At 47.2% G+C, this 27,734-nt stretch overlaps 2 protein-coding genes across 12 annotated transcripts in view; one reads left to right on the top strand and one right to left on the bottom strand.

The window, feature by feature from the left end:
• The window catches only part of RAVER2 (ribonucleoprotein, PTB binding 2), a 39,544-nt gene extending 35,112 nt beyond the window's left edge, over window positions 1-4,432 (top strand). For all 9 annotated transcript variants that reach the window (XM_064429145.1, XM_064429142.1, XM_064429148.1 and 6 more), the window contains one exon: window positions 3,094-4,432. In XM_064429145.1, coding sequence (XP_064285215.1) covers window positions 3,094-3,204 — 111 coding nt within the window. In that variant the 3' untranslated portion in view covers window positions 3,205-4,432. The remainder of the gene's footprint in view (window positions 1-3,093) is intronic.
• Window positions 4,433-4,576: 144 nt separating this feature from the next.
• Window positions 4,577-27,734, bottom strand: part of JAK1 (Janus kinase 1) — a 52,087-nt gene continuing 28,929 nt past the window's right edge. For all 3 annotated transcript variants that reach the window (XM_064429141.1, XM_064429139.1, XM_064429140.1), the window contains exons 5-25: window positions 26,284-26,434; window positions 25,128-25,291; window positions 24,694-25,027; window positions 23,659-23,832; window positions 20,429-20,586; window positions 18,003-18,126; window positions 16,699-16,885; window positions 15,045-15,151; window positions 12,856-13,002; window positions 12,048-12,135; window positions 10,730-10,857; window positions 10,268-10,403; window positions 9,790-9,941; window positions 8,891-9,041; window positions 8,504-8,598; window positions 8,037-8,229; window positions 7,695-7,819; window positions 7,152-7,324; window positions 6,717-6,834; window positions 6,354-6,464; window positions 4,577-5,765 (exon numbers count right to left, since the gene is read on the bottom strand). In XM_064429141.1, the coding sequence (XP_064285211.1) occupies window positions 5,664-5,765; window positions 6,354-6,464; window positions 6,717-6,834; window positions 7,152-7,324; window positions 7,695-7,819; window positions 8,037-8,229; window positions 8,504-8,598; window positions 8,891-9,041; window positions 9,790-9,941; window positions 10,268-10,403; window positions 10,730-10,857; window positions 12,048-12,135; window positions 12,856-13,002; window positions 15,045-15,151; window positions 16,699-16,885; window positions 18,003-18,126; window positions 20,429-20,586; window positions 23,659-23,832; window positions 24,694-25,027; window positions 25,128-25,291; window positions 26,284-26,434 (3,118 nt within the window). In that variant the 3' untranslated portion in view covers window positions 4,577-5,663. The remainder of the gene's footprint in view (window positions 5,766-6,353; window positions 6,465-6,716; window positions 6,835-7,151; window positions 7,325-7,694; window positions 7,820-8,036; window positions 8,230-8,503; window positions 8,599-8,890; window positions 9,042-9,789; window positions 9,942-10,267; window positions 10,404-10,729; window positions 10,858-12,047; window positions 12,136-12,855; window positions 13,003-15,044; window positions 15,152-16,698; window positions 16,886-18,002; window positions 18,127-20,428; window positions 20,587-23,658; window positions 23,833-24,693; window positions 25,028-25,127; window positions 25,292-26,283; window positions 26,435-27,734) is intronic.

Below are 27,734 nucleotides of genomic sequence, written 5' to 3' on the forward strand. Positions count from 1 at the left end.
CTGAGGTTTTTGTGAGCAAGGAGAAAGACACTTTTGAAAGGAATTACACAAACTAAAGCATCATCCCAATCCCACATTTTGCTCCAGGAATTGCTGCACACCTGAGCTGCTGTGAGTTGCACCTCTTGTGACTCAGGTATTCCATACCTGCTGAGAGCTCATCACAATACCAAAAAGAAAAAAGAATTCTTAAACCTTTTCTCCTTCTGCTTCATGGATCCCCTCCTGGATTCAGGAATCTGCAGGTGGATCTTTCCCAAGCTACAGCACCTGCCTGCAGGTGGTGCCTTCCTTTCTGAGCGGAGCGCAGGGACCCCAGCCGGGCTTGCAGCCTCCCCCAGCAAATCCCTTAAAGCAGGTGAGAGGAGGAGGAGCAGGAGCAGTGCCTGTGGACGCTTCTGCTGCCTGCTGCTGCCCCCGAGTGGAGCTTTCCCTCTGCATCCCTGCTCCACACAACTCCTGGAGTGTGAGAGCAGCCTGGGCCAGCTCCATGGCCCTGCAGAGCCCTCCAGCCCCGGGATCAGCTCCTCAGTGCCCCAGAGCCCATGGGCAGAGCCAGGCTGGGTTTTTGGGAGCTTCTTGGAGAGATAAGGGTGTGCAAAAATGCCTGGAAGGAGGCAAATAAAGCAGGAAGGGAGGAGGAGGGTGACACTGGATTTAAATTGGTGTTTGCCTGACTTGCAGATGGTTTGTATTGGGATAGAATCTCTGAAGTGGAGAGGGCAGCTCAGAATTTCCTGGAAAGCAAATTAAAAAGCACAGGATAAATCGAAACATTTTTACCTGCCTAATTTGTAGAATACACTATTTTTTCTGTGTGTTTCTAAAACAGTTCTTGGAGTATCTGCAGATTTACCTGGTCTGGGGCAGCATCCAGGTTACCAACAGCCCCTTCACTGGATCCTGGGGGGATAAAACTTTAATTGGAATTTATTCCAATAAAATCTATTGGAAAATAATTGATTTTCATTTATTACCAAAAAAATATTGAAATGCTGGCTTTTATTTGGAATTACAGCAGGTGTCAGCTGCAGCCTGCTTCAGCCAGACTCACTGAGCAAAGCTTCCTTTGCTGCTGCTCCAGTGGACACTGAGTTATAATAATAATAATAAACATAATAAATGGGTTTGGAAACAGTGAGGGCCAGTTCATGGAGTGTGGTTAGGATTTAGCACTCCTGAGGAACTCTGTCCCTGTGCTGCAGGTAAATCCCATTGCTCCTGGGTTTGTGGATGGAGGGTGAGGGGCCTGGCCCTTGCATCACAGCATTCAGTGCTGTGCCTTCAGTCCTGCCCTAGCCTGGCATCACTCTGCTGTTCTGTGGGGGTTGTGAAGGCATTTCTTTTAACTCCAGCAGTTCTGACTCCTGGCTAGAGCTGGCTCTGACATGGGTTGGGGTGAAGATGGGCAAAGCCTGGCCATGGGCTGGGACATGAAAAAATGGAGTTTGCAGATTCCCAGGGCTCTGACATGGCTGGAAATGATGGAATGGCAGCAGAAGCAGAGAGTGGGGTTTGAGCCAGGCAGCACCTCCCAGTTTATCTCAGAGAGGTTCCTGGGGTGGTGCTGTTAATGCCAGGAGCCATAAAAGGCAGGAGGAGCAGGGTCAGTGCCTTGGCACGGGCACAGCAGCACCGTTTGCTCCAAACTGCTGGAATTGCAGCTGAGTCCCCATGAAGAGGCTCTGGCAGTTCAGAGCGTGCTTGTGTGGCTGTGCTTGCAGGGCCCTGCAGCTCCTTTGAATCCTCTTTTTTGGGGCTTTTTTTAATGCTGCTGTTTCAGAGGCTCAGGAGGAGCAGGGTTGGGGGTTTGTGTGAAGCATCAGTGAGCCAGGACCTGGTGGAGGGACACAGGGCACGGGTGACATCCCCGTGGCTGTCACAGGACAGGGGAGAACTGAAGTCTCCTCAAACAATTCTGTGTTTGAGGTGGAGGTGCCCCCAGGATGAAAGTGGCCTGGGCAGCAGCAGTTTGAGTTGTGGATGTGAGCAGCACAGGGTGCTTGGAGAGCTGCTGGGAAGGGCTTTTCCAAGGGGAAGGGGAAGCCAGGGAGCCCTGGGGGAGCCTTGGAGCAGCTGTGCCCTCACAGGAGCCCCGCTCTGGGCCCCTCAGGGCTGAGTGAGAGCTCAGGGGTTTGAAATTCCAATTAAAGATCCATTGCTGCTGCATCCATCCCTCACTCCTTGGAAAGGCAGGGCCTGACAGCCTGCCCAGACCTGCTTGGCACAGCTGGAAAATTCATTTTCCAGCCCTGCCTTGGGGTGGGAGCTGGGCCAGGGCTGTTGAACCCTTCAGCTCTGCAGGAGCAGTGAAAGGGGCCTCACCCTAAAGGCTGGAGGTGTCTGCATCAGCTGCAGGCCATCACCAAGGATAAAATCCATTATCCCACGGGATTTTATCCAGGTGCTGTGGAATGAGGCTGCACCACAGCTGTGCTGGGGCTGATCCATTTATCAGTGGGGTTTTTAGGGAAAGGGCACAAACCCTGGGCTGCAGAGGTGAAGGAGCCAGGTCTGGCATCACTTCACTGGGAATGCCCAGCCTGGAGTGCTCCTCAGGGCTCGTGGCTCGAGTGGCACTGTCCTGTCTTGTTGGAAGCCAAATTATTGAGGATTTCAGAGACAGGCTCTGACCCCCAGGAGAGCACTGCACTGACCTGAGGCTGTGGAGAAGGATTCCAGAATGGAATGACAGAACTGGGATTGTGGGTGTGGAGATTGAATAGAAGTGTGTGATATCACATAGTAGAAAACTTAGCTTAAAGTTTTAGAATGTAGTAATATATATAAAGCAAGATAGAATTTTAGGGCGAAAATTAGTCCTTCTTCGTAAGTTTAAATAATATTGTGTAATTAGATAAAAAGCCTACATTGCAAGACACAGATAGTTATTAAGTTAAAAATAATTTAAGTATTTCTTAATTTATCCTTAAAAACCTTATAAAGAAAAAAATACAACTCCATTTTTAGTTTATTAAAATAAACTACTAAAAACCTGGCAAGACCATAAATAAAAAGTAACGAACGTTGAAGTGCAGCCCAAAGCCCCGAGTCCCAGCGCGGCCAGGCTCAGCTGCCGCTGTCCCCCCGCAGGTGGCCCCGAAGCGCAGCTCCTCGTACCTCGTGGCGTCCCCCGAGCCCGGCCCCGCCGAGTTCCCGGCTCGCCACTCCGAGTCCTCGCTGAAGAAGAAGCGCGTGTACTGATGCAGGACGGAGCCGCAGGAATCCCTCTGGATTTATCGCTGCCTTAACTCCCACAAGGAGCTCCTGCCGCGCGGGTGAGTGTCCCCAGAGGAGCCAGCTCTGTCCCCACACGGCCAAGGACAGAGGTGACAGAGGTGGTGGCTGCTGTCACTCGGAGAGGAGGGGCAGCGTTGGCTTTGTCACCTGTGGGACGGAGCACAGGGACTTGGGGAGCTGGGGCAGCTCCAGCTGAAAGCAATAAAAACCCAGAGGAAAGCAAGCTGATCCTTTCTCCAGTCCTCAGCTGAGGAAGTTCAAAGAGGAAGTCTTGATAGTAATTATTTTGTATTTTTTTAACTCAGAAGAATGTGGGGTTTTCTTTCCAGCTTTCCTTTTTCCAGGATTAAGAGCTCTGCATTTACAGCCTTTCAATTTTTAATATTTCTCCTTAATCCTGGAATGGAGCGATACCAAATGGAGTCCCAGAGCCTCGCTGATGTTCTCAGTAAATGCCTGTTCAGAGGGAGGTGCTGTCCTGTGCTGCCTTGGATACTCCCTGGGGTTTGGAGAGCTGCTCCTTGGACAGTGGAATGACTTTGTGTTTAGGCTGAGAATGCACAGCTTCCCATGGAGGAAATCATTCCCAGTGTGAGGCAGCATCCTCCTTCCACAGGTGTGGACAGCTCTTCCTGGGCCACCCCACTTTTTGAGTGTATTTTCCTTTTTTTTTTAAGACTTTTTGTATTTTTAGCTTATTATCAGCTCTGCCTCGAGTTGTTCTCTTCTGCCCTTGGAGCTGGAGATCAGCAGTCCTTCCTTTTGCCCTCAGTGACAGGTCCATGAGGAGCCAGCCCTCATTCCAAGGCTCTGCCCCCTTGGAATCCTGCTGCAATTCCCTTTGGATGGAGTTCACTGGGGCCAGGAGCCACCTCCTCCTCCCTTTTCTTTGCTAGAGAACACTGAAGCCATTTTTCAATACCGATTTTTTAAAATTAAAAGTCTTAAACTTTTGCCTTTCAAGCTTTGGGATGTGACCAGGATCCACATTTTCAAAGCTTAAAAAAATCCCAATGAAAATCCCTCTTCCCTCAGCTGCTGGAACTGCTCCACAAACAGGAGCCAGGAGCTTGGCTGGGATTCTGCCTGTATGTATTGATAAATTCACTTGTAATATTTTGTTTCAACTGTTTGTATATGCAACTTTCTCAACTTGTTACACTTTTCAATGAAAATAAATTGTTGGTACTTATTTCAAGTGGATTTTTTTGTGTGAGGAAAACAGCCCTGCACTCCTTTAATCAGGTAAGGTAGGAAAAGGTTTAAAAAAACACCATTCCTATGGAAATTCAGTTTAAAAAACTCTGTTTAATTGATGATGAAAAAAGGAGGCACATGGAGAAAAAAAAATTTATTAGACTTGTTTGTATAAAGAGTAACAAAGTGCTTACAGATTAAATTCAGCTTCCTAAGTGACATACAGAAACAATAACACTGTAAAAATAAATCTGACCTCCTTGGAGCTCATAATAACCACTTTTTATATATATTTATATATATTTATATATATATAGACCTCTTTCTATTATTGCCAAAACTTGAGGATCTCTTCAGAGCTTTTTCCAACTCCAGGTGCGATAGGAAAAATGATGGCAGCAGAAGGTTCCAGTCAAAATGTTCTTTAAAAAATGGTTGGTGGGGTTCCCAGTCCCTGGGCACCCCTGGGTGCTCGGGCCTTGTTCCTCTGGGGTGCTCCTCTCCAGATTCTGGCCATGGACTGCCTTCCTTCCCAGCTCCAGGAATTCCTTCCCTGCCCCTCCCTCAGCTCCAGGGATGCACTTTCACCCAGGCTGGGAGCGCCAGGGGAAGAGTGTGGGTGTGCAGGTAGGAAAAGCAAATTATTTATCCCAGAACTGGGCTTCTCACTGAAATGCACAGCTGTGCCCACCCCTCGCACTCCGGGGTGGTGTCTTTGAACACTTTTTTTTTCATACCTGTAAGAGCTCAGGACTGGGCCTGGTGGGTTCAAAAAGAGCTGAAAATTTTGCTTCCCGTGTATTTTTATGCCAAAGTTGTTTTGTTTGCTACTAGGATTTAAGTGCATGTGAAGGATATTTTGTCAGACGACTTGGAAATTATTAATTGAGCTCTCTTGCAGCCACTGGCTGAGGTTTGAGCTGAGAAATGCAGTGGATTTCCCCAGCTCACATCAGGGCAATTGCACTTGTGGCACAGCCAGAAGCAGAGCAGGATAAAACTGCCCTGCAAGAACAGCAGCTAAGGGAGCTGGAGCTCGTTTTGCCCAAACCTTTTAAATTCTTTGAAGCCAACTCTTCCATCTGTTGGCAAAAGAATCCTTTATAACCACAACAGCCCAGCCAGAGTACAAATTACAGGAGTAAAAAAAAAAAAAAAAAGAATAGCCTTGGGCATAGATAGTTTGCTGGGCATTTAAAGTCCTGACAGGATTTAAAAAAAAGTAATTACATTTTACTCATAATGGTTTCAAATCCTTGGATCAGGTTGTGGAAGGTGGTGCGTTCGTCGTGTTTGAAGATCCAGCACTTCCTCATCAGCTGATCCACCTGGCAGCAGGAACAGGGATATTTTGAAAGGGATGAAACATTTCTTTGGGTTTTGCAGTAAAAACAATGGAGCAGAGTGTCCCTGAGTGACCAGAAACACCTGAGCTGTTGGGCAGGGTCAGCAGGGCCTGAGCTTTGGGCAGTTCAGGTTGGAACACACACAGCTGCTCCACCTGGGGGGCTGCACCCCAGGAACTGCCAAAATCCCAAGGATCCCAAGGAATGTTCATGGATCCAGGTACTACAGCAGGTCCTTGCTCCCTCTGAAGGGACACCACGGACTTGGGAATGTTAATATCAAAAACCACCTTAAAACAACCCTTGAAAACCTTGGCAGTGCCTTTTCCCAGCACTCCTGAAGGTTTTCCTACCTGAGTCGTCAGGCCTGTGGAACCAGGGAAGTGTGATCCCTCTGGGGCTGAATCCGTGTCAGGGACAGAGGGATGGACCTTCCTTCCTCATCCATCCATCATCCATCCATCATCCATCCATCATCCATCCATCATCCATCCATCATCCATCCATCCATCCATCCATCATCCATCCATCCATCCATCCATCCATCCATCCATCCCCACCCCTCCTCACCTCCTCAGGACAGCTGGGTGGCCGTGGCAGCCGCTTGTCCTCCTGCAGGACCCTCACGAGCCGTGCCACCGTCATCTGTCCCTGCGTGGGGCCGATCATCTTCAGGAATTCCTGTGGGGACAGCGGGGTCACCTGGGAATCCCTCACCCCAACATAAGGCCAAGCCCCAGGGCGTTTCCCAGGACAATCCTGGAGGAAGGTGCTCCCCACGGAAGGGGTGGGACAACAGGAGCATTAAGGTCCCTCCCACCCCAAATGAGCCCACAATTCTCTGATTGCTCTTCTTGCTGCCAAAAACAATAATAATTTTTTAATTATGTGGTTGAAGCAGCTCTGGCGGCCATTTCTGTCCCAGCCACTTACTGCCATGGGGCTGGACTCGGAGTCACAGTAGGTGAGGAGCTCGTAGAGCGTCACCCCGAAGGACCACACGTCGGAGGCGATGTAGAACTTGCTCTGCAGCAAACACTCCGGGGCGTACCTGGGGACACGAGGGGACAGCGTCACACCCAGGGACCAGCCCTGCTCACACGCAGCCCGAGCAACTCGGGAGCCACAGCTGCGTTCGTGTGGCCTTGCACGAAACTTAAAAAGAAATAAGATGTGCACAGTGAGGAGACCAAACCCAAAGCAGTGGGGAAATGGAGGAAGTGCAGGAAGACAAACAGCACAAGAGTGAGTGCAGTCCACCAGGTGCCTTTTCCTTGCTCCCGTGGTGTATCTTTACTTAGGCCTCTTACAAAAACATGAAAACCGTGGGGGGTGCAGGAGCAGGGGGTCCCTGTCCCAGGGCTGTACCAGAAGACGGGGCTGTCGCGGTCGTCCTTGACGGTGTAATATTCCTTATCCGTCTCGATGGCCTTGGTGAGCCCAAAGTCCCCAATCTTCACCCTGTTCTCACTCTCCACCAGGACGTTTCTCGCTGCCAGGTCACGGTGCACGTACTGACGGGAGCCCAGGTAGTCCATGCCCTAAGAGAGGAGAAAAGAACCCTTTTCTTTCCTTTTCCTTTACTCCTCCAATACTTTAATCCCTTTTTCTCCAATTACTGCTTTATATGGCCTGACCATGCTCTGCCTGCTCATCTCCATCCCTTTAGACTTCACCTCCCTCCTGATCCTCCAAACTCTTCCACGGGAACAACTTTTCACAGCAAACTTTGCAACTTGGAACCTCCTCATTATTCCCCTGCTGATCCTTGTGCCACTGGCACCCAAAGCGTGGGAGAGATTGCTTTAGGATTCTGGTCCTTGGGGACAGAGAAGGGGAATGGGTTTGTTGCTGATGTTCTCCATGCCCCTCAGCCAGCTGATGGAGCTGCAGGCTCGGGGCTCAGCTCACCTTGCAGATCTGGACTGCATATCTGAGCAGCTGCTTGAGATTGATCTTGTTCTTGTTCCGTGGGAGATACTCCTTCAGGCTCCCCGAGGGAAGGAATTCCATGATGAGCTTAATCCCACTTCCTCCTAAAAAACAGAGCATGTTTGGTTTGCAGACCCTTCTCACATTGTGGACACCAAGAACTTCTGCACAAGCCCAGAGCACTGGCAGCATTTTAAACATCCCATGGCTCATTCCCATCATTCATCCCTGAGCCAATGCACAGGAAAACCTGCTCCAGGCAGGACATTTATAAATCCTAAAGGAAAACCCATACACTTTCTAATATTCTGCAGGATTTACCATCTTCTGTGCAAATCCCCTTGTATTTGACGATGTTGTCATGATACAGATTCCTCAGGATTTCAATTTCCTTCTTGAGGTCAGCGATGTGATTCCCTCCGCTCTCCGGCTTCAGGGATTTCACTGCCACCTGCTCCCCGGTGTTGTCACCTTCTGGGTCATACCTGCACAGCTCCACCTTGCCAAAGTGGCCCTGGGTGGGAGAGAAAGGAGCATCCTTGAGGACAAAGTTCAGACAGTGACACCCAGGCACTGATCTGGGTGTGTGTGTGACACAGCAGGGGACAGCCAGGCACTGATTTGGGTGTGTGTGTGTGTGACACAGCAGGGGACAGCCAGGCACTGATTTGGGTGCCTGTGACACAGCAGGGGACAGCCAGGCACTGATCTGGGTGTCTGTGTGACACAGCAGGGGCTGTGGCACAGCCAGGAGCACTGGCTGTGTTCTGGGGTGACATTCCTCTTACCTCCCCCAGATCCCGGATTCTTTTCAAGAACCTCTTCTCAAAGAGGGTGGGATCCACCTCGGTGACAGGTTTCTTCTCTGAGACAATATCAGGATCTGGGGGGGAAACATCCCAGCTCAGATTCCTGCAAGGTCTGACACCCCAAGGCATCCTTGCTCCATTCCCACTGTCCCATCTTTCCCTCCTTAGATCCCACCAGCTTTCTGACAGGGAATTCTCCATCCCCTCAGCCAGTCTGGATCTGCTCCCACACCCACACCCAGATTTCTCTTGATGAGCTTCCCACCCTGGAGCAGCTCCTCAGCTTCCATGAGGTGGGAAGGAGGAGCCCTTGAAGTCCCTCCCAGCCCAGGCCTCCATGACCCCCCCAGGTGTCCCTGGCCTTACTCTGCTCCTCCAGTTTGTTGATGTCCCTCATGATGGCCCTGAAGAAGGGTCTCTGGTGGGGGTCGTAGTTCATGCACTGCTTCATCAGGTCTGCCAGCTCCTTGCAGGACGGCGTGGCCAGCACAAAGTGCCCCTCGTAGAACCTCTCCTTCTGTGGGAGCAAACAGACATTCCAGGCATTTTAACCTCCATGACTCCCAGTTCTGAGCTGGGCAATGGCTGCGCTCGAGGATCTCTGAGGTCTTTCCTAACCTGAGCAGTTCTGGGATTCTACATCACAGGATGTGACCATTAAATCCTTATTTCAGTGTGAGCTTTGCCAAGGAAATTCCCCTTTTCAGCTGGAACTTGGATCTTTAGAGAATTCCTCTTGTGCTGGGTCTGGAGCAACCCCTTAACACCCATGAAGTGTTTCAAAGGTGCTGAATTCACTGAATCATTTCCTGCCAGGTTTTCCCAGTTATTTCTGCAGCAGGAAGTGTTTGCCAAGGACAGCCTGGGTGCTCCTCAGCCCTGGGAGGCCCCAGCTCCAGGGCTGGGATGGGCATTCCCAGCCTGCAGGCCTGTGCCCACAGGCAGCAAGGGCACAGCAAGAGGGACTCTGCTTTAAACTTTAACCTGCAGTGAACACAGCAGTGACCCCTGGGAGACCAACAAGAGACGTTTGGGAGAATCTCACTCAGCTTCTAAGGGGACACAGGGGTTAGAAAAGGCTGGGAAAGCTGGGATTGTTCACCTGGAGAGGAGAAGGCTCCAGGGAGAGCTCAGAGCCCCTGGCAGGGCCTGGAGGGGCTCCAGGAGAGCTGCAGAGGGACTGGGGACAAGGATGGAGGGACAGCACACAGGGGGAAAATTCAAGGGCCCAGGAGGATGGATCCAAGTTTGTGTAACAGCTTTACCTCTGCTAAGGTCTTGTCCTTCAGTGGAGTTTCTCCATTATAGCAGATTTCCCACAGGGTTGTACCAAAACTCCACTTATCTGCAGCAATGCTGAGGTTTTTGGAATCTTCAACACACTCAGGTGCAATCCAGGGGATGCGCTCGACGCGCTCTGGGTGAAACAATCAGGAGTGAACACCACAGGAGGGAAAAGCTGAATTATTCTTGTCTGAAAAACTGCAGCTGCAGAATTTGTCCCGTTTCTCAATTCTCAAATTCCTGTTTTCAGAAGGATTTCACAGGCTCGTGCCTGGAGCCATCCACAATCTGAGATTCCTTCTGTCTCACCTCACCGGACACAACATTTTGTAAGAGAAATGAATGCTCTGAACACCCACTGGGTATTTGCAGACCCACGAGAGCTGATTACTGCTATGGCAGAGCCAGTGGTGGCTGCTATAAACCTCCCTTTCCCTGAGGACGAGATCCTGGCCATACCTTGCCTGGAGAGCACTGTGATGGGGATGCCTGGGTCACTCAGCTTGATGAAGGGCCCGTACTCGGTGTCAATGCCCTCTCTGGCCAGCAGGATGTTCTTGGTGCACACATTGCCATGCACCAAGTCCTTGTCCTCCTACAGAAAAGCAGAGAAAGAACAGTGAGAGGCATCTCTGAGTGCTCCAGGATATCCACACCACAGGGGATCTCTAAAGTGCTCCAAGCTGAAATCCAAAATTACACCCAGGAAGAAGTTGGAGCTCTTCAAGTGCTCCAGGATATCCAGACCACAGGGGATCTCTGAAATATTCTGAGCTGAAATCCAAAATTACACCTGGGAAGAAACTGGAGGAAGAGAAGGAGAGGAGGAGCAGGGAGATAGAGTGTTCCCACTCCAGCACTTTTCCTGGGGGGAAATGTATTCCCAGCTAGGCCCCAGTGCCTTTCCAAGGTGTCTCTTACCAGGTAGCTCAGGGCACTTGCAAGTTGTTTGGCCACTTTGAATTTCCACGGGGTTGTGAGAACTTCACTTTTCTTATGCATGAACAGATCCAGAGGCCCACACTCAACAAACTCCTCAACCATGATATCTGCAGAGGCAGGTGCAGAAAGTCAGAGCTGCAGTGAATTGTTTGGAGTCGCTGAATTTGTGTTCCCACCTCCCAGCCCAGATGGTTGGAAATGATTTTATTTCACCTTGCCCAAGGTTTATTCCAGTGCTCAGAGTCCAGATTAAAAGGCTGAGGGGCTTTGTGTGGTACATGAACATTAAACCTGGAGCAGGCATTCCAAGGGTGGAATTTTAATGCACATAACAGCTCAGAAAAATCAGCAACAGGCTGCTGTGCTCCCCTGTGCTCTTGCACCAAAATTCCTTCAGCAGGGCCCTGTTTAACACCCACGTTTAACTCAAATTCCTTTCCTGAGCCTGGGAGAGCTCAGGCTGGGCATTAATTTGTCTTTTAATTTTTTAAAGCTTTGCTCTCCTTCTGGTCCCCACCCCACAACATTAGGACTGTCTTGGCTTAAAAAGTCATATATAGCTGTATTATATACATTTATATTTTTTATGTGCATATTTTACATGTATAAACATAAAAATGTATGCATATAAATGTGTACATGCTTTATATGTATAAATATTACAAATATACATTTATTTTACACAAATGAATGTATATTTGTAAGAAATCTAATAAATTTAATCGGGTAAATTTCACCCCTGCCCCAGGGTGTAAAATTTCAGATTTCCCCTGCCCCTCTGGCATCCCAGCCTTTAGGGAAGGCTCAAACACAGAGTTGGAAAGGGAAATTTATTGGGAGAATTATTTAGAGCTGCTTTGCTGTCCCAACTCCACCCTGGGAAGCACCAGAGGCAGGAGCTGCCAGCCCTGTCCCTGTCCCCATATCCCCCCTGGGTGCCATCCCTGTTCCTGTCCCCCAGATGCCAGCCCTGTCCCCATGTCTCTCCCAGGTGCCATCCCTGTTCCTGTCCCCCAGATGTCAGCCCTATCCCTGTCCCCTGGGTGCCATCCCTGTCCCTGTCCCCTCCAGGTGCCATCCCTGTCCCTGTCCCCTGGGTGCCATCCCTGTCCCTGTCCCCACCAGGTGCCATCCCTGTCCCTGTCCCTGCATCCCCTCCAGGTGCCATCCCTGTCCCTCTCCCCCCCGGGTGCCATCCCTGTCCCTGTCCCTGTGTCCCCCCCAGGTGCCATGCCTGTCCCTGTGTCCCCCCCAGGTGCCATCCCTGTCCCTGTCCCCGGTGGCAGCCGTCACTCACTCTCCAGGTCGCGGACGCAGACGCCGTGCAGGAGCACGATGTGCTTGTGGGACACCTGTCTCATCATGCTGGCTGTCTCGAAGAAGGCCTGGGCACAGGGGACAGGGCACATCAGCAGCAGCCCCTGAGCTGCGGCCACCCAGCAGCACAGGCCACCCTGGAGGCCACCCTGGCTCAGCACAGGCCACCCTGGAGGCCACCCTGGCTCAGCACAGGCCACCCTGGCTCAGCACAGGCCACCCTGGCTCAGCAGGGCAGGGACGTGCCCCGGGCTGGGCCCTCAGCATTTCCCATTCCCTGCCCTCTTCCAAAGGTCATCCATGAAGTTAGGCTTTAGTTCTAGCTAGAGAAGGTATTTGATAACAAACCGAGGTGTTTTCTGCATCAAAATCATATTTAAGTCACTTTAGCTTAGTAATTTAACTGTATGAATATAATAACTACATTTATTTTTAAAGAGTACTTAGAGAATTGTTATTTAGACACAATCTTCCAATTCTCTACTAATTTACAATTTATCAACTGCTACAGACTCCAAGATAACATACAGTGCTTTAATACTTGATAATTATCTCCTTTCACGTGTTATTATGTATATTATCTAGTTAATTCCTAATTTCTATTTGTTTCTTCTTTATTACATGTATTATTTCGCTCTGATGTTTCTTTATACTTGTAACTAAAAAATGTTAGTAATAAGAATTTATGTCATTATCTTACATATCACTATATAATTTTCTAAAACAAAATTAATTAATATTTTATTTATTATATCAAAGAAATGACACACAAAAGGAAAAAAACTTGCCAAGGAAATGTCTCTGTGGCTGGGGTCCAGGACTTTGAGCAGGACTCGGATCTCTCTCTCATTCTGGTACCCTTCATTCTCATCATCCTTGAGGCTGAGCATCCCTGAGTAAATCTGGGTCCTGGTCCCTCTTCCCAGGTGTTCTCCCTGAGACACAGCAGCAGGGATTTGTCAGACAGGAAGAAACAAGATTTACACAAATATTTATTGGAATCTGCACTTTTTTCTGTCTGGCTGATCTGGTTCCAGACTGAAATTGTTCCAGTGAGAACCCAGTGCCAGGGAGCTGCTTTTGCTTCAGTGAGATTGATGCATTGAGAGGCTGGACAGGGCTCCAGAATAAAGCAGGGACTGATTCCAAGGATCTCCTCCATGGATGCACCTCGGGCAGCAGCAGAGCCCAGCCAGGGCTGCCCCCAGGATGAACCCAAATGGCCCCAAAATGCACGAGCGCTGCCGGGGTCTCTCCCTGGGCTCAGCTCTGCTCCATGTGCACATTGCAGTTCAGTGGCCAACCCCACTGCAGCCCCTGCAGTCCCACCCTGCTTGTTTTTCTCTCTGCAGCCCACGGGCTTTGTGCTCCTGGGCTGGGATTGGGATCATCTGTCCTTGGTGCCCAGCTGGAGCAGGAATTGTTTTGTGTCCCTGCTCTGTGCAGAGCTCCCCATCCCCTCGTGTGAAGCCCAGCCCCACACACTAAAGCAGCTCAGAGTCTGGAAACAGAAAACCCAAACCCTGAGGCATCAAGCTCTGAGCATCCTCCCCGTGTGAATTCCTTGGATATTACACCTCCACATCACCCAACAGGTTCCCTGGGATTGAGCATTCCCAGACTAAACAAAAGAATAAACAACAGCTGGGGCTCTTATTCACAAAGTGCTGCTGAGGTGATCTTTAATGTGTTTCCAAAAGTGAGAGGAAGTAATATTTCACTGGAAGGCTTTGTTTGGGGAAGCAATTTCCTCCAAAATAACATCCTGCCTTGGGATATTTTTGCAGGATGCTGACTGTAAACACACCAACCCAAACCCAATCTCTGTCTGTACTGATGTAACTAAAATACCCCCAACAGCTTTTTATTTCACAGAAAAAGCCCAGGGCACGATTTAAGAGCTCTTTTGGCAACATTAAATCTCATTTAAGTGTATTCATGCCCCTGTGTGTTTGTTGAGGTTTATTCAGGTGACCTGAATAAATAACCACAAACATGGGGGAAATTTGAAAATTTGGGGAGGCTTAAACACAGATTCTGACTGCCCAGAGCTTTTGAATACTTCACCTTTTTTTAAGCAGAATATTCCCTTAAACCTCTGTTTCTCTGATAAGTCAGGCTTTAAAAATACACCCACAACAAATCAACTCTTAAGACTCCCAAGAAATGACCTTAAAACTCCTCTTTTCCATTAGAAAACATATAAATATTGATTTCATTTCTAGTGAAAGGCATCACTCCTGAGCTCTTCTTTGTCCACACAAAGCCATACAAACAGCAGGATTCTGCAAGCAGAGGCTTAAAGCCAAATAAAGCTCCAGCTGAGGGGAGCTGGGAGGGGCAGGGCAGGCAGCAGGGCTGGTTTGGGGTCCCCTGCAGGGCTCAGGGACAGCCACACTCCTGGGGACAGCCAGTTCACCTGGGGGGACTTTGACTGAGTTAGAGATGGGACCTCTGGGTTGCTTGAGATGATGGGGTTTATTTTTCTTATCTTCTGCACAGGCAGGAAGGGTGAGTTGGGCTCACATCTTCACTGCGTGGCTCAGAAGGTCACAATCCTCTGGTGACAATCCTTGTAAGGGTTTACTGACCAACAAACCACTGCCACCAAGGATGTTTATGCTTTTGACCCAATCCTTACACATTTGGTCTTATGGACCCAGGCTCCAGTGCAAGCTTTCTTAGCCAGTCATGTTATGGCACAAACCTACAGTGCTGCATTCTAAATTCATTGTTACCTTTGTAACTCTTTTATTTTTTCTGTATCTTAAACTCTAAAACTCCAAACTTTCCTTTACTTAGCTTAACAGGTCTCTGCTTTAAAAATACACATTTATTTTATAACTCCACATTCTCACTTCTGGCACCTCAGTCTGGGAGCCTTTGCCAAGGTCTCAGGTCAGATCCAGGTTTAATTCCAAGCTCTAAATGCCAAGCCCAGGCTCTGGGGGTCCCTGCCAGCCCCCCAGGCTCCCACCTGCACGATCTCCTCCTTGCGGATGCGGTGGAAGCTCAGCTGCCCCATGGGATACACTGGCTGCCACTCCTGGGCCTTCTTGGTGGCCACCAGCAGGTTGGAGATTTCTGCAAGGCAGGGGAGAAAATATCCTTAAAGATTTTCAGAGAAACTGCACTCCCCCTTCCCGGTACCCACATGGATGGAAAGGCATTAAAATCCCAAAAAAAGGGAGGGAAAAAGAAACTTGGGCTTGATTTCTTCTCATTCAGAGAAATCACTAAAGCACAGTTTCATATTTTAAACACAGAGTTATTATCAGCCAGATCAGGGGGATTTTGAACAACTGAACAGAGTTTTCTGCACAAAGATTGAAAGATAAAATACCTGTGCTGTACATGGAATAAAATGGGATAACACATCCCCACCCCTCCTGCAGCAGGGCCATCCCCTCTGCAGTGTGCAAGGGGGAGCCTCATTTCCTCCTCACCTCCTTCCAAACTCCCTCTACTCTGGGAAGCACCAACAGTGCTCCCAGGGCACTGGAACTGAGCTGGACAATGGGGAATGAGCAGAACAGACTCAAAAATCCACTTCCCAGTGCTGCAGGGCAGATCCAGAGGTTCTGCACATGAATTCTGCCTTCCTGGCATTATTTACTGGGACTGGGATGTGTGTGGCCAGCTGGGCCACAAAAAATCCACTTCCCACTGCTGCAGGGCAGATCCAGAGGTTCTGCACATGAATTCTGCCTTCCTGGCATTATTTACTGGGACTGGGACGTGTGTGGCCAGCTGGGCTTCCTCCTGCTGTGAGCAGAACCTGGCACTGGGGCTAAATCATCATCTGGAATTCTGGAATCACCAGGAATCATCACACCCTGCTCCAGTCCTGCATGCCCTGCACTTCTTCATCAATATCTGATTAAATACTCAAAAAGAAGGAAAAACCCACCAGGGAAGGGACAGAACAGGGAACATGCAGGGAATCCTGCTGCAACTAAAGCCAGGGAGAAGCTGAAGTGGGCACTCAACTCCCTGACCCTTTTAATGTCATTTTATCCCCAATCCAGCCATTACAATGAAACCAAAATCCCAGAAGTGCGACGTGCCCCTGCTGCAGACCATGGCACGTTCTTGGTGCAGAGTGTGAGCAGCTCAGGGCCTCTCCCACAGCCCCAGAGCAGCAGGTGATTGATGTGGCTCAGTTACTGCCCTGCTCACAGGAAACCATTATCAGCTCAGCACAATCACCCCACTGTGCTTCCTCTCCCACCAAACTCAGCTGCAAGGCTCTCAGAGTTCATAGCAAACAGCTCCAGAGAGTGCTGGCAGCACCCAACAACTGCCCCATTGTCCCTCACATGGCACCTCACAGATGATTTCCTGCCACCAGCCTCTTCAGGACATCAGTTTTGGGACCAAAACCCTTCCCTGCTGCCTGCTGCAGATGAGTTATTAAACAGCAGCTCACAGTGAGAGCAAACCCAGCAGGTCCCAACCCTCTTTTCCCCTCCTCAAACCTGCCCATGGCATCTGACAAAACTTCCCAGAGAAAGAAAAATCTTTAAATTATTTTTTTAAGAGCTTCACACCAGGATAGAGCACTAAAAAGACACTAAAAGAGTCTGGAGATTGCTCCCTTGCAACAACAAAAGCCTGCAAGGCCAGGCTACCTCTGGGTCGGGGCTGGCAGCACCTCTTCAGGGTGAAGCTGATGTTGTCTGTCCGCAGGATCTGTCCCTTCAGGTGATCCATGAGGTCTTTCAAGGATGCAAAGGATTTGTTGGAGCCATGCAGGAAGTACCCCCCTTTCTTCACCTCGATCTGGAAGTTCTTGTAGGGGCCTGAGTTATTCATCACCTGGGGTTGGAGGGAAAAGAAAGGAAATTGGTTCACTGGAGAGAAGGAATTGTTGTAAAGCTACCAAAGCTTCCCAAAACCTTGGCATCACATGTGGCACCAGCTCAGCCCCTGCTCCTCTAATCAAACTGCAACAAAGCAGAAAAAACCCCAAAAATTCCTGCAATTTTCACTCCCAGGAAGGCTCAAAGAAAACAGCGACAACATAAAGATGCAATCAAAGCCCAAATTATGGCGCTTTTGTTGTTGTTGCAGAGCCTGAGAAAATGCAGAAGTGCTGCTCTTCTGCAGCAATTTTCTCTTTCTTTGGTCAGGAATTGCAGAATCTGGAGCAGGGTTTCAACATCTCAATTTAAAAATAGCAAAACTCCCACCCCAGACTGTTCAAGGAGATGTCAGGCTGGTGTTGAGATCCTGCAGTTTCACTGGGGAAGGGCTGAACTCCTGAACTTCCCCATCCCAGGAGCTCTCAGGGTCTGCCCTCTGCAGCTTTGGGTCACCTCCCCCCTCCCTCTTTTCCAAGACAAAATTCCTGTCTTGTTTCACTGTTAAAAGAGAGAGCTGATCATATTTTTTTTTAATATCTATAAGAGATAAACCCAATATCAAATATCCCTTCCTGATTCACCACTGATTCCATGACCTTTTCTTGCTAAGGAAAGGATTTATGTTATCATTTATTTATTATTATTTATTATGCATTATTTAATTTATTATTTATAATTATTCTTGTGTGAACACTTTAAATATCCTCCCAAACCACCAAGTCAGCTGCAGGCTTCCAGCTGAGCCCAGTGTGGGAATAAAATCCATCAAGGGAATTAAATCCATCCCAAAGAGGCTCCAGGGAAGCTGAACCATGCTCAAGGCAAGGTGAAGTGACAAATTCTCTGTGTCATGAGTTTAAAATGCTTCATTTTTATCATGCTCCTGCACAATCTGATTGAGGAATGGAGCTGTTCTGGATTTAATTAATCCCATTTGGAGAGACAGCACAAAGGGCTGGGAAAAAAAGCCAATTCCCTGCCCAGAGCTCAGGGTGAGTGCCCTGAGGACAAACCCCATGCCCAGGGGTGGCAGGGAGCAGATTCCAGCTGGGAATGGCAGCTGCCTGTACCTCTGAGCCCTCCAGACACGTCACAGTCATCAGGATGTGGTTGAAGTTGGTGCAGCTCCACCTCAGCACGTACATGCCCACCTCGTTGCCCTCCTGCCTCAGCTTGTTGATGGCATATTCCGTGCTGCAAGGGAAAGGGCAGTGAGGAAAAACAGCCAGGCAGCAGCCAAAAATCTGGTTTTGGGATGGAATATGACAGCAAGCCTCTGTTTGGGGGGTAGGAGCAACTTAGAAATATTTATGTTATTATTAAAGTAGGATTTAAGGGTGCATGGCTCACACTGGGCTGCACAGGGCAAGGGAGGGAGGATTTAATAAAGGGAATTCTGCATCCAACACTGTGCAGGTGAACTCCTGCATTTCTACAGTTTGCAGCTTGAATAAAGGGAATAAAGGCAAATAAAGGCAAATAAAGGGAAATAAATAGAGGGAAATAGAGGGAAATAGAGGGAAATAAATAGAGGGAAATAAACAGAGGGAAATAAACAGAGGGAAATAAACAGAGGGAAATAAACAGAGGGAAATAAACAGAGGGAAATAAACAGAGGCAATAAATAAATAACAATAAAGGGAATAATAAATAAATAATAATAAAGGGAATAATAATAAAATAAAAACAATAAATTTAAATAAATAAAATAATAAATAAGAATCAAAATTTTCCCAATAAAGGGAAAAGCCACAAAGGTGAGTGGAGGGAAGAGAATTCCTTTAGGTGTTTGAAAACCCAAGGCTTTGTTCATCCATCCAGGGACTCCTGGGGGGAGTGTGGAGACATTTCCACTCTCTACCTAAAATATTCCCACGTGTTCATGGAGAAAACTCCTGGAACACTCCTTTAGTGCAGAAACACTGAGTTTATAGATGAGCAAGGAGATAAACACTGATTTTTTTGCTTTAACAAAATGAAGTTTTGGTAACCACCACCCACCCAAACCCCACATTCACCGTGAGAGGAATTATCAAAATTAGACTCCTGAAAATGCAGAGGGACTGAGCAGACAAGCCCACAAACCCCAAAATGCAGAGGGACTCACCCACAAACCCCAAAATGCAGAGGGACTGACCCATAACCCCAAAATACAGGAAGGACTGACCAGATGGGCCCACAAACCCTGAACTGCAGAAGAGACTGACCAGATTGGGCTCATAAACCCCTGAAATCAGAGGGACTGACCAGATGGGCCCAAAAACCCCTGAAATGCTGAGGGACTGACCAGACAGGCCCACAAACCCAAAAATGCAGAGGGACTGAGCAGATGGGCCCAAAACCCCTGAAAATGCAGAGGGACTGACCCATAACCCCAAAATGAGAGGGACTGACCAGATGGGCCCCAAAATGCAGAGGGACTGACCCATAAAACCCAAAATGAAGAAGGGACTGAGCAGATGGGCTCATAACCCCTGAAAATGCAGAGGGACTGACCCATAACCCCAAAATGAGAGGGACTGACCAGACTGGGCCCATAACCCCTGAAAATGCAGAGGTGCTGACCCATAACCCCAAAATACAGAACAGACTGACCAGATGGGCCCAAAAACCCCTGAAATGCTGAGGGACTGACCAGACAGGCCCACAAACCCAAAAATGCAGAGGGACTGACTCACAAACCCCAAAATGAAGAAGGCACTGAGCAGATGGGCCCAAAAACCCCAAAATGCAGAGGGACTGACCAGATGGGCCCCAAAATGAAGAAGGGACTGACCAGATGGGTCCATAACCCCAAAATGCAGAGGGACTGACCCATAACCCCAAAATGAGAGGGACTGACCAGATGGGCCCCAAAATGCAGAGGGACTGACCCATAAACCCCAAAATGAAGAAGGGACTGAGCAGATGGGCCCATAACCCCTGAAAATGCAGAGGGACTGACCCGATGGATCCACAAACCCCAAAGTGCAGAGGGACTGACCCATAACCCCAAAATGAGAGGGACTGACCTGATGGATTCACAAACCCCAAAATGCAGAGGGACTGAGCAGATGGGCCCAAAAACCCCTGAAAATGCAGAGGGACTGAGCAGATGGATCCACAAACCCCAAACTGCAGAGGGACTGAGCAGATGGGCCCAAAACCCCCTGAAATGCTGAGGGACTGACCCATAAACCCCAAAATGAGAGAGACTGACCAGATAGGCCACAAAATTCAGAGGGACTGAGCAGATGGGCCCACAAACCCCAAAATGCAGAGGGACTGACCCATAACCCCAAAATGCAATGACCAGATGGATCCACAAAGCTCAAAATGAGAGGGACTGACCAGATGGACCCATAACCCCAAAATGCAGAGGGACTGACCCATAACCCCAAAATGCAGAGGGACTGACCCATAACCCCAAAATGCAGAACAGACTGACCAGATGGGCCCAAAAACCCCTGAAAATGCAGAGGGCCTGACCCATAACCCCAGAGTGAGAGGGACTGACCAGATGGGGCCGTGGCAGCCGTTGCTGATGTTGTGCTGGATGAGGGGGGGAGCCACGTCGGTGCACAGGTAGTGGTGGGCATCTGCAGTCAGCCTGAAGTAGCCATCCACCAGCGAGGTGAAGGAGAGCGCCTCGGCGTGCGAGCCCAGCCGCAGCTCCTGCCAGCACAGAGCACACACAAAGCAGCCTCAAAAAGGGCTCACGTTTCTCCCAAAACCTCGGCATCATGTGTGGGACCACCTCATTCCTGCTCCTGGTGAAGGTTCTTGAATTGAACGGCAACAAAGCAGAAAAAAGCCAAAAATTCCTGGAATTTTCACTCCCAGGAAGGCTCGAAGAACAGAGCAGCAACAAAGATGCAATCAAAACTCAAATTATGGCGCTTTTGTTTTCTCCCAAAACCTTGCCATCATGTGTAGGACCAGCTCATTCCTGCTCCTAGTGAAGGTTCTCAAATCGAACAGCAACAAAGCAGAAAAAAGCTAAAATTCCTGGAATTTTCACTCCCAGGAAGGCTCAAAGAAAAGAGCAACAACAAAGATGCAATCAAAGCCCAAATTATGGCTTTTTTTTGTTGTTGCAGAGCCTGAGAACATGCAGAAGTGTTGCTCTTCTGCAGCAATTTTCTCTTTCTTTGGTCAGGAATTGTAGAATCTGGAGCAGGGATTCAAAATCTCAATTTAAAAATAGCAAAACTCCCTCTCCCACCTCAGACTGTTCAAGGAGATGTCAGGCTGGTGTTGAGATCCTCCAGACAACTGAGGTTTAAAAACATTTTAAAGTTTTCTCCCAAACCTTGACATCATGTGTAGGACCAGCTCATTCCTGCTCCTAAGTGAAGGTTCTCGAATTGAATGGCAACAAAGCAGAAAAAACACTAAAATTCCTGCAATTTTCACTCCCAAGAAGGCTCAAAGAAAAGAGCAACAACAAAGATGCAATCACCCAACAAAAAAGGTTTTTTTTAAAAAAACGTTTTAAAATATTTCATTTCATTATCAGTTTCCTTGAAGGGTGAGACACGAGATGTAAAACTCTACACCACTCTATCAGAACTTATTTCCTGGTTACAACACTTCATAAATGTTTTTTAAATTAGCTGTTACCACACAATACTGCTAATAGTTCTAACACCAATCACCTATATTTTTACCTATATTTTACCTATCTTTTTACCTATATTTAACACCCATCACCTATATTTTACCTATATTTTTACTTCCATTTAACACCAATCACCTACATTTTTACCTATATTTTTACCTGTATTTAACACCAATCACCTACATTTTTACCTATATTTTTACCTGTATTTAACACCAATCACCTATATTTTTACCTATATTTTTACCTATATTTTTACCTATATTTTTACCTATATTTAACACCCATCACCTTTATTTTTTCCCCACGTGGTCCTGCTACAATGCATCTTCCACAGCTCTAATTCTCTAAAATATCTGGTGTTTTTGCAAGGCCATCTTTTGAAACTTGTTGAAACTTATTTCCAGTTCAATCTCTCTCTCAACAATGTCATCTTTATTCCATGGCATTCCTAAGTCAGCACACTTTATCTCAGAGTTTGCACACAGATCTACAAAACTGTGTGAGCTTTCTGTCAGGTTTTGAAATCTTTTAAAATCCATTTCCCACATCTTTCCCTCCTTTTTGGACAGTAAAAACTTCTTTGATGGTCTCATTGATCATTGGCTGCACACAGTGAAGTGCACAAGGCATTATTACTGATACAATATATTAGTAATATACTATATTATAAAATATTGGTGTCTGGACACCAGGAATGCTGGAACATCCCTGGAATGTTGGGATTTAATGGTCATTCCCTGCCCTCCCTGTCCTGGCTCCACTGTCACTAATTCAGCAATTCCTCATGGGATTTGGGATTTTGAATTTTGAGAAAAATTCTGTGCCAGTGTGGACACAGCTGCACTTTGAACACCATTTTTGCTGTGCCCAGTGTCAAGGCCAGCACATTTAGTGTTATTTACACTCAAAATGTCCCTCAGTTGTCACCTTGTGCCCAACCCCAGCTCCCCATGGAAGGGAAGGGATCCACCAGGGAATGAAGCAATCCACCAGGGAAATGATTCACCAGGGAATTAAATGATCCAGCAGGGAATTGAATGATCTATGAGGGAATTAAATTATCCATCAGGGAATTAAGTGATCCAGCAGGGAATTGAATGATCCAGCAGGGAATTGAATGATCTAACAGGGAACTAAATGATCTATCAGGGAATTAAGTGATCCAGCAGGGAATTCAATGATACAGCAGGGAATTCAATGATCTGTGAGGGAATTAAATTATCCACCAGGGAATTAAGTGATCCAGCAGGGAATTGAATGATCTATGAGGGAATTAAATGATCTATGAGGGAATTGAATGATCTATCAGGGAATTACATGATTCACCAGGGAATTGAATGATCTATCAGGGAATTAAGTGATCCAGAAGGGAATTAAGTGATCCACCAGGGAATTAAATTATCCACCAGGGAATTAAACCCAGGTACAGGGAATTGAATGATCCAGCAGGGAATTAAATGATTCAGCAGGGACTCAAGCTCAGGTTCCCTCAAGGGAAGGGACAAATTCTGTGTGTGAATTTCAAATTCAAATCCTGTGTGTGAATTCCAAATTCAAACCCTGTGTGTGAATTCCAAATTCAAATCCTGTGTGTGAGCTCCAAATTCAAATTCTGTGTGTGAATTTCAAGTTCAAATCCTGTGTGTGAATTTCAAGTTCAAATTCTGTGTGTGAATTCCAAGTTCAAATACTGTGTGTGAATTCCAAATTCAAATCCTGTGTGTGAATTTCAAGTTCAAACCCTGTGTGTGAATTCCAAATTCAAACCCTGTGTGTGAATTTCAAGTTCAAACCCTGTGTGTGAATTTCAAGTTCAAACCCTGTGTGTGAGCTCCAAATTCAAACCCTGTGTGTGAATTCCAAATTCAAACCCTGTGTGTGAATTTCATTGTTCAAATCCTGTGTGTGAATTCCAAGTTCAAACCCTGTGTGTGAATTCCAAGTTCAAACCCTGTGTGTGAGCTCCAAACTCAAACCCTGTGTGTGAATTCCAAACTCAAACCCTGAGTGTGAATTCCAAACTCAAACCCTGTGTGTGAATTCCAAACTCAAACCCTGTGTGTGAATTCCAAACTCAAACCCTGTGTGTGAATTCCAAACTCAAACCCTGAGTGTGCCCTCACCATCCTCTTGTTGTCCTGCTTGTTGATGCTGACTGTGGCCTCCTTGATGACGATGTGGGTGATCTCAGGGAAGTAGGAGAAGTTGTTCCACGTCTCCCGAAGTTTGTGCCTCTCTTCCTCCTTTTTGGTTTTGCCATCGGATTTTTTCTTCTTCTCTTTCTCTGTCTGGACAGGCTGCAAATGAATTTGGGATAAAAGCTTTAGTTAAAACATGTTTAGCACAGTGGTTTTACTCTAAACCAAAAATTCATTCCAGAATAGCAATATAAATTAATTATTTATTAGTTAGAATTATAGACTGGCATTATTGTATAAATTATAAAATTAATACAAATTACAGAATAAGAATATAAAATAATTATTCATTAATTAGAATTCTAGGATATTTATTATATAAATTACAAAATATAAATTTTAGAGTAAAATTTAGAATATAATGTAATATATTTACTATAAACCAAAAATTCATTCTAGAATAGTAATATAAACTATTTATTATTAGAATTATAGGATAGAATAATTATATAAACTATAAAAATAATATAAATTACAGAATATAAAATATAGAATATAATGTATTCTAATACATTTACTCTAAACCTAAAATTAATTTTAGAATAATGAAATAGATTAATTATTAATTAGAATAGAATTATAATATGGATTATGAAATTAATATTTATAGAATAATAATATAATATGTAGAATATAATGTATTCTAATGGATAGAATAAATCTATTTAATTCTGGAATGTTTTTCACAGAGCCCTCCATTTTCCTGGTAAAAGGGCTGCCCACAGAGCTTGTCCAGCATCCAGCCTTGGATAAAAGTCCTGAGCCTGCTCTGGTCTCCAAACTGAGCCTAACAAGGGGTTGGGCTGAACTCCCTGAGCTCCTTCCAGCCTGGATAATCCTGTGATCTACAAAAGCCCCTCCAACAGCAAGCTGCTCTGCAGTGGCTGAAGACCACAACCATCTTTCAGCAGCTGTTATGTCCCAAAATCCCCTTTCACTCCCCTTCCTCAGGGTACTCACACTTGGCTTGAGCCTCCACTGAATGCCGTTGTTCCCCGTCACCATCACCTCGTACTTCTCGTTGTCTCCGCAGTTGAATTTGTTCATCTCGTTCTCGGCAGAAATCAGCAGAAACGAGGTCTCAAAGATCTCTGCCCCGTAATATTTGGTCAGGACCTCCATGGTGGATAAATATTTCACCTTCAGGTCGCGAGGGGAGACGCTGTTGTTGCAGATGGTTTTGTTGTTGAACTCCTTCAGGAAATGCTTGAACACGTTATTGATCCGAATCCTGGTCAAGAAATTCCTCTGCCTGATGGTCCTGTTCAGAGTCTCGGGGATATAATGCTTGTAACTGGGAGGAGAAGCAAGGGATTAAATTAAATTCAATTAAATTAAATTCCTCCTGGGAGAGCAGCAGAGCCAGCAGGGACACAGGATGGATCCCAGCTCACCTGATGTCCTTGGGAAGCTCTGGCAGCTTCACGTTTTTCTTGATGGCATCGTGGGAGATGGCCAGGACAGCCATCCCCAGACACTCATTCTCAATCTCATGGACCTCCTGGTCGTTTTTGGGATCTCGGATGGGTGCCAGGCCCTTCACTAGGTCATACTGGCCCTTAACAGAACAAAAAAAACCAAATTATCCAGTTGGTCTTTCCCAGATTTGTTCCTGAGCCAGGAATTCATCCCAGGATCCTTGGGCAGGGAGAAGCTGGAACCTCCTCCCCTTCTTTTATACATCAGCCCACCAAAAATTCACTTTTTAAAAATTAACTACAGAAATCACCACCCCTGGCCCCTTTTAGTACCTTCAATATTTATTTTCTGCTCCACAAAACCAACTTTGTGCCTCTGCTTTATGCCTGCCCTTCCCATCCAAAGCCTCCAGGATGCATCTCCAAGGCAAGCCTTGCTCTGGGACTGCCTGGAAGGTGTTTGGTTATCAAAGACATTTCTGTGCCAGGTTGCTTTAATGTTTCACTGGAATTCTCTTTCCTTGTGGTTCCCAGTGTGAAAATCCTGCAGGAATTCTACTCAGGATCAACAGTAAATGGGATTTCCTCCCTGCATTCAATTTGCTCTTTGATCAACCTGAATTTTCCCATTTTTCTGTTGAAACCTGATAGCTTCTGGGTTGAAAAATCCTTTGGAAGGCACAAGAGGAGAGCAAAACTGCAGTGAGGTTATCAATCTTTATCACCACGGGGTTATCAGTAAACGTTTATCAATCTTTAACAGCACCCAGTAAAAACACCTCACTAAAAGGACCCAGCCCTGGCAGATTTCCCTCTCTGCTGCTCCTCTCCAGCCCCAGCTCTGTGCAAATGTCCCACAAAAGGTGACTGACAGTGTTTAGAAACACAAATAATTCACTGTAAAAGAAAATAGCTCTAAAAATAAAACCCTGTTTGGGAGAGTTTCTTCATGCAGCAAATCCTCTCCTCTCCACCAGGCAGCAGCAAAAAGAAAACCCCTTCCAGCACTAACAGGATGTGTATTTTAGGAGCTTAAAAAGAGGCTTTTAAAGCAAAATCCCACACTTTTTATGGGACAAAAATCCCATAAAAATGTTATTTATGGGAATACAGCATCAGAGACAACTCCAACCTGTGCAAACATGTATTCCAGGGAATTGGCATCCAGGATGGGGGTCCCCTCAGGGGCCAGCTTCTTGTCATAGGCCTTGGCCCTCCTGGGGGAGTGCCTCCACACCGAGGGCTCGCTCTCGCTGGTCCCGTGCCAGTTGGTGAAATAGTATCTGCCAAAAAAGGCACAAACGTGAAAGATGTTTTGGGAAAAGCCTCCATTTCCACAAGAGAATTTGGGTGTTGGAAAGTAAAGCAGTTCAAAGGAAGAAGTGGTCAAACTTCTGCCTGAAGGTGAAGTGGTCCCACATTCCAGCACATTCCTGGCCTGAGGAATTGGGGGAAATTATATCATTATTATGAATTATTAGATTGTTTTTCCATTTTTATTTTTTTGTTAGAGAGATTTGAGGAAAGACAGAATTAGGAATGTTCACCTGGAGAGGAGAAGGATCCAGGGAGAGCTCAGAGCCCCTGGCAGGGCCTGGAGGGGCTCCAGGAGAGCTGCAGAGGGACTGGGGACAAGGATGGAGGGACAGCACACAGGGAATGGCTGGAAGTGATAAAAGGTAGATTTAGATATTGGGATATTGGAAAGAAATTCCCGGCTGGCAGGGTGGGCAGGCCCTGGAATAGAATTCCCAGAGCAGCTGGGGCTGCCCCTGGATCCCTGGCAGTGCCCAAGGCCAGGCTGGAGCACCTGGGACAGTGGGAGTGTCCCTGGGATGGGATGGGATGGGATGGGATTGGGATGGGATTGGGATGGGATGGGATGGGATGGGATGGGATGGGATGGGATGGGATGGGATGGGATGGGATGGGATGGGATGGGATGGGATGGGATTTAAGCACCCTCCCAATCCAAACCAGTTTGGGATTGACATTTACAAAGCCCCAAATCTGCAGTGGTCAAGGCTGGAGTGGCTCAGCCTCAGTGCAGAGTCAGGATTTTTAACAAAATAAAATGAATCTTTTTAGTTGAGCTCTCCTTAGGCAGGAAGTCCAAAACTGAGGCAAAAAGTCCCGAGCAGAAGCAGAGGATCCTGCAGGACTGCGGGGCTGAGGCCTGAGAGCAGAGCAAAGCAAATCCTGCTGGAAGGAGAGGAAATGACTTGGCTTCCCTGTTCTCCTGCAGAAGAGGAGTCAGGATGAATAGCTGCAATTCTGGTGTTATTTCCTGAAAATAATCACGGGCGAGGTATTGTGCATTGTTTGGGGCTGAGAGGAGACCTGCTCCTTCTCCTAATTAACTGCTCTCATTAACACAACTACAAACACAATTGGAGCCCATTGTTTGAGGGGGGAGTAAATAAAGGAGAATCTTTTCCTTGGAAAGCTCCACGGGTTCCTGGGACAGATTTTGGGGATTTCACTCCCATAAAGGGAACAGGATCAGGAATTTCCCACTGAGCTGGGGAGGGAATTGTGGCCCTGAGCTCCAGGAGCAGGACCCAGCCCTCCCTCAGAGCATCT

The sequence above is a fragment of the Passer domesticus genome, chromosome 7 (assembly GCF_036417665.1).
Source record: "Passer domesticus isolate bPasDom1 chromosome 7, bPasDom1.hap1, whole genome shotgun sequence".
In the NCBI taxonomy this organism is placed as follows: domain Eukaryota; kingdom Metazoa; phylum Chordata; class Aves; order Passeriformes; family Passeridae; genus Passer; species Passer domesticus.